At 46.6% G+C, this 11,417-nt stretch overlaps 1 protein-coding gene across 1 annotated transcript in view; it reads right to left on the bottom strand.

The window, feature by feature from the left end:
• Window positions 1–2,749: 2,749 nt before the first annotated feature.
• The window catches only part of RRN3 (RRN3 homolog, RNA polymerase I transcription factor), a 33,728-nt gene continuing 25,060 nt past the window's right edge, over window positions 2,750–11,417 (bottom strand). The window contains exons 14-18 of the mRNA XM_049768284.1: window positions 9,864–10,048; window positions 8,557–8,665; window positions 7,762–7,914; window positions 6,380–6,467; window positions 2,750–4,238 (exon numbers count right to left, since the gene is read on the bottom strand). Coding sequence (XP_049624241.1) covers window positions 4,077–4,238; window positions 6,380–6,467; window positions 7,762–7,914; window positions 8,557–8,665; window positions 9,864–10,048 — 697 coding nt within the window. The 3' untranslated portion in view covers window positions 2,750–4,076. The remainder of the gene's footprint in view (window positions 4,239–6,379; window positions 6,468–7,761; window positions 7,915–8,556; window positions 8,666–9,863; window positions 10,049–11,417) is intronic.

The following is an 11,417-nucleotide window of genomic DNA, read 5'->3' as shown; positions in this document are numbered from 1 at the left end:
CGCCGTCGCCGCTGAGGACGCCGGGAAATGTAGTCCCGGCAGCGTGCTAGGTGGGGAATGGGTGGGGAAGGGGAAGGGGAAGGACAGAGCCAGGCTTGTTGGTTGAGGTGGTTGGTCTCCACTTCTCTAGTACTTCTGGGTTTTGTTTTATGTTTATTCCTTTTTTTATTTTTTTATTTTTATTGAGACCCATGTCTTTCACAGTTGTATTTCAGGTACATAGTGACAGTGAATTAGGCCCATTCCTACCACCAGATTTATTTTTTTTGTTTGGTTGGGTTCTTTTGGGATTTGTTTTTTGTTTTTGTTTTTGGGTCACACCCAGGGCTACTCCTAGCTCTATAATCAGAAATCGCTCTCACTCTTTTTTCTTCTCTCTTAGTGACAGTGAATTAGGGCCCATTCCTACCACCATTTTTTTTATTTGCTCTCTTCTCTCTTTCCCCTCCTCTCTCTGTAGAGCTTTTCTCCTCTCTTCCCTCTCCCCCTTTTCTTCCTTCTCTACTCTCTCTCTCTCTCTCTCTCTCTCTCTCTCTCTCTCTCTCTCTCTCTCTCTCTCTCTCTCTCTCTCTCTCTCTTCCACCCCATGTTTTTTTTGTTTTTGTTTTTGTTTTTTTTGGGTAACACCCAGCAGCGCTCAGAGGTTCCTCCTGGCTCTACACTCAGAAATCGCTCCTGACAGACTTGGGACCATATGGGATGCCGGGATTCGAACCACCAACCTTCTGCATGAAAGGCAAATGCCTTAACTCCATGCTATCTCTCCGGTACCCCTATGTTTATTCTTAATTTAAAAAAAAAGTTCTATTTATTTATTTTTTGGTTTTTGTGTCACACACACCCGGCAGTGCTCAGGGGTTACTCCTGGCTCTACACTCCTGGCACACTTGGGGGACCATATGGGATGCCGGGATTTGAACCACCGTCCTGCATGCAAGGCAAACGCCCAACCTCCGTGCTATCACTCCAGCCCCTCTTAATATTTTAATTGAATCACTGTAATACAGTTTACAAAGTTGTTCGTGATTGAGTTTCAGACCTAGAATATCCAACATCCATCCTGTCCTATCCGTACTGGGAATGAACTGCTTTCAGCCCTTGGACCTCCCCCAGGCTCTCTTCTCTCTCCCTCTCCCCACTCTCTCTATGCCTTTGCTTTTGTTTGTGGGAAGGGGTCACACCCAGCCAGTGGTGCTTAGGGGTTACTTCTGGCTCTGCATTCAGGAATTACTCCTGGCAGGTTTGGGGACCATATGGGATAATGGGCATCGAACTCAGGTCACCCATGTGCAAGACAAGCACCCGCCCTCTGTCCTATGGCTCAGGCCCTTTCCGACGTCTTTTTTTTTTTTTTTTTTTTTGCCAAGTAATAGCAAGTAAACTGTCTAAACTGGGGCAATCAAGTGCCAAACTTGGCTAGTCCCACAGCCAAGAAATCATCAGTGACACCGCTGTGCCACTGATCAGTGATCAGGAGCTGCAGTATGGCACTCCACAGGCAGAAATGCCTCGAGGGAGACTCCCCCTCGGGTACTCATCCTAAAACTCAGAGCTATTAACGACTCAAATACAGCTTGCCAACCTAGAAATAAAACGCAGTTTTACAAACCATATGTGGTAGTGAGGAAGCAGAGCCAGCCACATCAGGAGAAACCTATTACAAAGTCACATCTATATTCCATTTGCTCTTCGTCTTCCAACTCTCGTAGAATTCAGGGTTTTCTAGTGGCACCTTCTGTCAGGGGGAGCTGTACCCTAGATTCTGGCACAGAGCTCACCTCCAGGATGGAGAGAATGTAGGAAAAGAAGGTTCTCTTTAAGACCCCTTCTGGGGAAGTCACAACTTGTTTTGCTCAATTTTCTCACAAGGGAACCAAATAGCTGTGAATGAACTCTACATTCTCATACCAGTACAGTGACTTTCTGTAAAGGCAGAAAATGTTTCCAAGTCATTTGCCAAGACATTTCACTTGCTTTTTCCTCATAGATGGTCTTCAAAGCATCTGAAATGCTTTTGGGAGACTCCTGGCTCTGTGCTTAGGAACCACTCCTGACAAGGCTCACAACCATATGGGGTACTTGGCTGGCTGCTGCGTGCAAGGCAAACACCCTCCTCGCTATTGCTACCGTCCCATCATCAGATTGTTTGTTTCCCTTGTACTGAGTTCAAGTCTTGTTTGCTCTCCCTGATGCTGTCAAGGTCAATGACAGACACTGATGGTCTGGAAGCCCTTCTCATATCTGTGCAGTTTGGTTCTGAGCAGCAGGATCACATAGGCAATAGCTTCACTTCCATGATGGTAATCCTGCATGAACTGCTCTAACAGCTGTCTCTTTAAAGTTACAGAAACATGGAAAGACCAGGGCTGGAGAGAGAGTGCAGACAGTAAGCCAAGGGACAACTCCAGTTAGATCCCAGCACCCACTTCAGTCCCCCACACCCAGGAGGAAGCCAGGAAGAGAAAGCCTTGTGCACTGTGTGTGTTTAAAAAGTAAATAATCTAACAAACGAATAATAAAAGATTTGTGAGAAGTTACTTTATTGCGATACCTCCTTGTATTGACATAAGAAGGAATTTTCAAATTAACCTTGTGACTATTTTCACAATGGACTTAACCCTTTCAAATTCCATTCAAAGAAACATATTGTTAAGTACATCCTTCAACATTAAAACTTCTTCGCAAACCACAAAGACCACTTAGCAGACATCATGGATACATTTGCTCACTTCCTTCTGAACAAAAAAAGCTTTTTCACAGATGTTTAAAAATTCCACAACCATAAAACCTTTGAATTCTCAGATATTTCCCACCAAGATACCACCATCCAAAATTTTGCAAAGCAGCAAAATTTCTCTTTTCCCAAAAACATATTTACAGACAAATTTAAACTCTCTGCTACCATCAACAGTTATACAAGCATATATACATAGTATCTCAGTACAAAATATTTATGACCAAGGAAAGTGGGAGAGAATACTGCTTATCCTTAAATAAAGTGGCAGAAAAAAAATAAATATGGTTAAAGACATCCATTTTGTATGACTCACAAAAAAAGGACAAAAAAAAAAATGAAACTAAAATACATGAGATCCAAAATGACTCCCATGGTGTTTACACAGTGTGTTCAGTGGTGGAAGACTTTAGACTTCTTTCTGTGTTTATAAAAACAGAAAAAGAGCCGAATCTAAGCTCAGAGCAGCAGGCAGCTGTGATCCTGAACTACAGTTACTAAAATAAAATAAAAAAAACAACCACCAACTCCCCTTGTGCCGCTTGCTCCCTTCCTGCTTGTCTGGACAAAAGAAAAATCTTCAACTGTAAGGCTGACTGAACTGTGGCTCACAAGCAAACCAGAGTGTGACCTCACCTTCCAAAGACATGGTCTCAGGCCTCACAGAGAACTAGTCATGCTGTGCAGATAACACCCAGCCTGACCTCCGGTCCCTGCAGCAGGAGCTGTCACAGGAAGAACTACTGTCTGCCCCATCCATCTTCCCAGGGAACTGTCTCTTCCTCTCCAGGCTTCCACTGACTCTGAAGACCCTGGAGAGCTGAGCTCTAGTGTCCTGGACCTTGCTCCAGCCATTGCCCCAGCTCCTGACTCCCCTTGCCCCACGGAAATCCCAACAACAGAAATACAGTTCCAGCGGCTCCTCAACACATGTACAGCCAAGTCTTAGAATAGGTTGCTAAAGGGTTTTTCACTGCAAAGTCCTAGGGCTATGGCTCTGACCAGTTACAAAGGCTGTTCCCAAACAGTCCTTCATGTTAGAAATTTCACAATAATCATCTCAATAAGCCTTGCAATATGAACAATAAAAAAATGTAATTAAGTATAGCTTTACAGGAGCCAAAGCAGCCCAATCTCCCACACTGATTCTCAACTCCACTGGAAAATATTGCACATGCGAGTCCTTCTGCTTGTGGGGAAGCACAGAATGTCTGTCTGGATGCACGAGTCAGTTCTAGCTGGAACCAGAGGCAGCAGCTCGGACTCTGCCAGTTTACTGTGACGCTTGCTTAGTCAGGACCCAAGGGCTGACAGGCACAGGGCAGAAGGAGGCTGCGAGCTCTCAGTCACAAACCCTTGCAATCCGAGGGGACTGGTCAGGCATGTACCAGACAGGAGGGGACCCCACACTACTGGAAGGGCTCCGGAAATGAGCATCGAAGGAATTCGGCGTGATGCCAACTTCGCCTTTCAAAAAGTCGTCATCTTCATCTTCCACCATCTCCTGTGGGAGCAATGGAAAGATCGTGAGGCAGAACACAAGCTACGGGGTGAATGCCCCTAGAGATGACTGCCCAATTCCACTAGTACTGGCAAAGAAGGGAAGACAGTCTCCACTGGACAGGTGCAGGGTGCCCGGTTCATGGCGAACCATCCTCATTCTGTGCTTATCACACCATGCTCTTGTCATCTGTCAAGTCTCAACTTTTTTTTTTTTTTTTTTTTTTGGTTTTTGGGCCACACCCGGCAGTGCTCAGGGGTGACTCCTGGCTGTCTGCTCAGAAATAGCTCCTGGCAGGCACGGGGGACCATATGGGACACCAGGATTCAACCACCTTTGGTCCTGGATCGGCTGCTTGCAAGGCAAATGCCACTGTGCTATCTCTCCAGGCCCCTCAAGTCTCAACTTTTGACCCAGTTTCACACCCAGCAGTCCTCAAGGGCAAGGCAGTGCCAGGGGAATGTGCAAGAATCCTGCATACAAACAAGTACTCCAGCCACCCTCTCTGTGTTATTTCCCACAGCCCCTCTGGAAAATGTTTTGAGACTCAAATAGTAAGAGCAGCTGAGCCTTCTCGGGTGGGACCAGACCAGGGGCTAAAGACACTGGGATATTCTTAGAATACTGGTGGGCCAAGAGACCCACACCCCCACACCCACCCGTCCCCAGAAAACCCAGTAGGCACTGTTCACAGCTGCCATCTTCACCGCAGAAAATAGCCCAGCTCCTCTACTAAGCTCCAAAAGACAATGATGCCACTGACTCTTCCCGACAGTTGGGCTGGGGCTGATACCTCCTTGGGCTTCTGAGAATGGGTGGGAGATTCCTGTTTTCTGAGTGAACCACACCAGCCCAGAGCCACCCCCTACACCCTTTGACAAAGACAGCCAGCTCCATGACTTAACCATACCAAACTCCCAAGCCAACAAATTTGTTCCAGACCTATAAAACCAGGACCGCACAGCCCCGAGCAGTTGCACCACCTCAATAGTTCATATCAGCTCACTAGTGTCTAGGAAATCTGATAGGCGAGTTCCATAGAAATTTCCCAAGCTCGGTATGCTTTACAATAACTGAGAAGCTCAACTAGCACCAACCACAGCCCAGTCAACACCATCGGGAGACAGACACAATCATTTCAAACGATTGCCTTTGTTAACCTAAATTTTAATTATTCCATGTGCCTCTGCAGTAACAAACAATATGAGGTAAATCTGTCTGGCAATGAGGCAAGGTAGAGTGGCTGGTAGGAAATTGGAAACACTGGTGAAGGGAAGATCACACTGGTGGTGGGACTGGTGTTGGAACACTGAATGGCCAATGGCTGTATTATAAAAAAAAAAAAACTTGATAAATCACGTCATAATAAAGAAAAATGTTAAACTACCTTGCCAAAAAAAATTGTGAGTAACAGAGGTGTGTCTGTTTTATAAACTTTTTTGGGGGGGTGGGGGGTGGGCCATACCCGTCTGCGCTCAGAGGAGTTACTCCTGGCTTGCACTCAGAAATCATTCCTGGGAGGCTTGGGGGAACCATATGGGATGCTGGGAACTGAACCAGGGTTCATCATTTGTTGGCCGTGTGCAAGGCAAACACCCTACTGCTATGCTCTTGCTTCAAAAGTCCCTGTTTTATAAATTCTTTTCATAAGAACGTAACCTGAGCTTAGACTCCTGTGAAAGAAGAGAGAATAAAACAGAACCTAAGACAGGGGTCTCAAACTCAATTTACCTGGGGACCGCAGGAGGCAAAGTCGGGGTGAGGCAGGGCCGCATAAGGGATTTCGCTTACCGAATATTCGCAATAAAAAAAAAATCACATTAGTAAGAAAAAAAAATCGCAAAAAATCGCATTAAACATTTGCATACCCCAAACGGAACTGCTCGGGGTATGCGAATGTTTAATGCAATTTTGTTCTTATTAATGCGATTTTTATTGCGATTATTCGGTAAGCGAATAATCACGAATACTGCAATATTTGAAGGCCAGCGCGGGCCACAAAATGTTGTACGGAGAGCCGCAAACGGCCCGTGGGCCGCAATTTCGAGACCCCTGACCTAAAGACTGAACACTGCCTGTTTCTATGGACTATAACATGGAATCCCATGGAGAGTTCTAGAATGTATGATCCATCAGAAGTGTACCTTCTTCATTGGCTTCTTGAATTCTTGAAGTTCTTCTGCACTTATGTCTTCCCATATCTGATAAAGAGGATCAATGAATTTCTTGGACCTGTTAACAAAAAGGACGTTTCAATGTCAGGTTTATATACTCCTGTGAGGGTCAAAGCTGGCTTACCCCTTCAACTCTATGCACAAGACTTACTTCTGCAACTCAGGACTTGGAAGCTGGAATTTAGCATCAGTGCAGGCAGAGATGTGACTTGAAGGACTAGAGCACTTGTTTTGCTCCAGGATGGTGGAGCTCTGGGATCAGTACCCAGATTACATGCCCGCCCCCAAACAATCCCGGGTTCAACCAAGAGTGAATCCTGAGCAACACAGATTTGCCCCCTCCCCAGCCACCCACGAGGAAAAAAAATTAAAGGAGCATCTAGTTTCAGTCAACCAGTACTTGAAGGACTCAAATTTCTCAAAACTGAATACTAGTTTAACTGATAATAGACAAAAATCCTGATTCCTTCCTGAATGCTACTTTTAAGAACGGTTGGTAATACTGCAGAATTACCCATTTTGATAAATCCCTTGGTTTTTGTTTATCCTAAGTGCCAAGGCAGATGTGAGGTCTTTTAAGGCAGGAAGAAGTCACCTGACAAAAAATTATGAACCAGGGGCTTGTGTGATAGCACAGTGGTAGGGCATTTGCCTTGCACGCGGCTGACCCACGATGGACCTGGTTCGATTCCCAGTGTTCCATATGGTCCCCCCAGCCAGGAGCGATTTCTGAGTGCATAGCCAGTAGTAACACCTCAGCAGCACTGGGTGTGGCCCAAAAACAAACCAAAGAAAAAGTATGAGCCAGAAGAAAGTAACAACAGCCTCATCCAGGCAAGTCTATCCCCACCATCAACAGAAAACAAATCAACAAAACCCCTTATTGCCAGATAGATGCTATCTGCCAGGGAAAGATGCCAAAGCTTTGTGTCAGAGCAATAGCACAGCAGGGAGGGCACTGGCCTTGCAACGTGCTTAATCCAAGTTTGAACCTGGGCACCCTATATTGTTCCCCTGAGCCCATCAGGAATGATCCCAAAGTGCAGAGTGAGCCCTGAGCACCAAGAGCTATAGCCCAAAGGCAAAGAAAATCATTTTTAAAAAGCCCAATAAGTCCTGGCGCTCAGTAGCCTCCAGGCCCAGACTGACACATGACTAGGAGCGGCCTCTCAGGACAAAGAAACCCCAAACCCCAATCCTAGAAAGAACATCAAGTGTCCATTCATCCTAGCAGGCCAGAGAGACGGCGCGGAGGGAAAGACTAGTTCAAATCCCTGGTCTGCATACCAGGCAGACTGAGCACCAACAGAAGGAGGCCCTGAGAACTACGGGTCCCAACCATATGCACCCACCTCTTCAGGACGCAGGGGTCGAAGGGGAAGAAGGTGTCAAGCGGGTTCGTGCACGTCTGCACCGAGTCCCCTCCCGCTGTATTTCTGATCACCGGCAGCATTTGGCGATTGTTCCTTTCAATGATGGTGTAGCAGAAAACCAGCTGGTATTTACTGTGGAAAGACAAAACCAACACAGTTGAGGCATTGCCACACAGGCTGACACTACATGGATAGGACCTCCCTCACAACCATCCTTGGGGCTTGGAGAGCTAGCACAGCAGCATCTGCCTTGCAAACAGCCGATCCAGAACCTAAGGTGGTTGGTTCGAATCCCGGCGTCCCATATGGTCCCTGTACCTGGCAGGAGCTATTTCTGAGCAGATAGCCAGGAGTAACCCCTGAGCATCACCAGGTGTGGCCCCCCCCCAAAAAAAAAAACAAAACAAAAACAAAAAACAACCATCCTCATCTTCCTAACCAGGGGAGCCCAAAACATTCACATCTGCAGTCTCAGCTGTTGATTAGTTTTGTCATTCACTAATTTGATGAACTTACAAGTTCATAGAAACTGAACGGATTTTGATTTTTTGCTTTCTCTTCAGGCCATGTCCAGCAGAGCTCAGGAACATCCTCAATAGCCTGGAGGGCTGGAGTACTTCCAAGGATCAAATCCAGGCCTTGTTCGTCTAAAGCCCAAGCTCAGTCCACTCAGCCCTTTGAGCTTCCTCTTCCGGACCCAGAAACGGCACTGACTTTCCCATTAGAAAAATCTATCTCTAAGTCATTTTCCTCAAGAGATGGCCAGTGACTCACTTTGTGATAGCAGCAAAGAAGTTGACCACCGAGGGCAAACAAATCTTCAGAGGGTTGAGCTGGCTCATCACTATCCGCTCAAAATTGAGACTTTGAAGGTATCGCAAACCTTGATTAAAAAACAAAGGATGTTTTTAAAAGGTGAAAACACAACCAACCAAAGATAACTTTAAGAAATAGAATTTCACATTAAAGAAAAAAGTGGGGGACAGAACAATAGCACAGCAGGTAGGGTGTTTGCCTTCCACATGGCTGACCCAGGTTCGATCCCCAGCATTCCATATGGTCCCGAGACTGCCAGGAGCTTTTTCTGAGTGCAGAGCCAGAAGTAACCCCTGAACACTGCCAGGTGCGCCCCCCCCCCCCAAAAAAAAAAGTGTTTGGGGAGCCAGAGAGAGTCCCATGTAAAAGCACTTCGTCAACCAGGTTTGATGCCCAGTGTATGATCCCAAGCACCACCAAGAGTAGCCTCTGAGCAAAGAGCCAGGAGCCTAGGCAAACGTGGCCCTTTAATGTACACACATTCCCTGCCCCCCCAAAAAAGTGTTGCTTATTTGTAGGCGGTAGGAATTAAAGCCAGGGTTTCACAGTACATAAGTGTTATATCACTGAGCTACATCCCCAGTTATAAAATAATGCATTATCAAGATTATTTATAGAAGTGTTTTAAGTTCTGTAGACAGAGCACAAGATCTGAAAAGACCCAGAAAAGCAGCCACTAAACTGATCCACATTCATTCCTGAGGCAGCTTTTCAGAAGGAAAAAGCTTACCTCTGAAAGACCCAGTAAGAAGCAAGCATGTCTTCCCAGCATGCCTTAACGTTATGTACATGAAACCCAGAGCTAAGACACATATAACCTCAGTGTAGACCGAATTTACACAGGGCAGGGGAAGAGTATGATTCGATTTCAGCCACTAATCACAAAACCCAGAAGATGAAGCAACAAAACTGAGGTGATCTCAGGGATTCTGAGGGGCCTATGAAATACATAAAAGAGGGGCATGAATGCATGTGCAGTTTTCCAGTAAAACCATAGAGAGAATTTTCAGTTTTTTGTGGGGTTTTTTTTTTTTTTTTTTGGTGGGGTAAAATTTGGAGGTTGTTATCATTGTTGTTGGTTTGGTTTGGGGGCCACACCCAGCAGTTCTACAGCTTCCTAATGGCTCTGCATTAGGGTTACTCCAAGCAGTGGATAAAACCCAGATGGGCCCAGTTCAGGTGAGCACCGCATCTGCTGTGCTTTCTCCGCCCCAAAGGTACTGACTGGGAACCACCTGGCACCCAGCCACCCATCCCGCACTCACCTTCCTTCAGGTTTCCACTCAGGAGCTGCTTATGCCTAAAGACAAATGTATAGAAGACAGCTTGGCAGGCAGAATAAAACGGCCCATGGAGTGCCACGTCGCAGAATAACTTTGTTCCAGAATCCTGGTTGTTTAGGTACAGATGTAGCCAGTTAACCAAGAGATCCAGGCATGACTTTACAGTTCTAGAGGCAAGAAAACTGCCGATCAGTGTGGCCAGTCTACTAAAAGCATCCAAAACATTAGAGCAAAGAAAAAAGTCAGCCCTGCTTTATTTATAGGGCGTTCAGAGGCAGGGAGAAGCTAGAGCGAAACGGGAAAGGCCAGGGACCTGGAGAAGTCTTCCATCTGTTGAGCACAGCACACAGGGAGTCCTAAATATGTTTAAAGAATTGAGAGTTGGGGCAGAGAGATAGCATAGTGGTAGGGTGTTTGTCTTTTAAGCGGCCAACCCAGGACCAATGGTGGTTCGAATCCCAGCATCCCATACGGTCCCCCTTGTCTGCCAGGAGCTATTTCTGAGCAGAGAGCCAGGAGTAACACCTGAACACTGCCAGGTGTGGCCCCCAAAAAACAAACAAGAAAAAAGAAGAACCGAGGATGGGTGGAGACTGGCTGCCCTGCCAAATTCCCCACCCTATGGCACAAGGTAAGGGTCCCCAGCTTGAACTAACCATTCTCGGCAGGTGGATGCAGGTCCCAATCATCCAACTAGGACAGGATGACCAATGACAGGACTGTTAGGACTAGCCCAATCTCTAACTGTCATGGAATGTTGTTGGAGGTGGGGGGAGGGCACTCTCTGGCGCAACTCAGGACATAGTGTGGTGTCAGGGATCAAACCAGGCTCAGCCACAGGTAAGAGCCATCCCTACCCAAAGACAGTCGCAGGAATCATCAGGAGAAACAACTCAGGAGTGTATTTCTGAGACAGAATTTACTCTCTAAGACAAGTTTTCTTTATGTTTTTGTTTTTGTGAGTGGCCACACCCAGTGTTGCTCCTGGCTGTGCACTCAGGAATTTTTCTTGACAGTGCTCAGGGGACCATATGGGATGCCAGTTTCATGCTTGGGTTGGCCGTGTGAAAGGAAAACACCCTCCCTACAGTACTATCACTGGCCCCTCTTCAGCTTTTTTTTTTCTTCCCTGTTTTTGGGTCACAGCCGGCGGTGCTAAGGGGTTACTCGGCTCTGCACTCAGAAACCACTTCTGGCAGCCATGGGGGACTATATGGGATGCTGGGATTCAAACCACTGTCCATCCTGAATCAGCTGCGTGCAAGAGAGAGCCCTGTGCTATCTCTCCGCCCCTCCTCCCCACCCCTTCAGCTTTCTTAGAAACAGTAACCATGGAATGCAAATGAGAAATGACAGAACAAGGGGCCGGAGAGATAGCATAGAGGTAGTGAGTTTTGCCTTGCATGCAGAAGGACGGTGGTTGGAATCCTGGTATCCCATATGGTCCCCCGAGCCTGCCAGGAGCAATTTCTGAGCTAGAGCCAGGAGTAACCCCTGAGTGCCGCTGGGTGTGACCCAAAAACCAAAAAGGAAAAA

The sequence above is a fragment of the Suncus etruscus genome, chromosome 2 (assembly GCF_024139225.1).
Source record: "Suncus etruscus isolate mSunEtr1 chromosome 2, mSunEtr1.pri.cur, whole genome shotgun sequence".
NCBI lineage: Eukaryota > Metazoa > Chordata > Mammalia > Eulipotyphla > Soricidae > Suncus > Suncus etruscus.
Note: the sequence above shows the minus strand (reverse complement) of the source record. Positions and strands in the feature narration are given on the sequence as shown.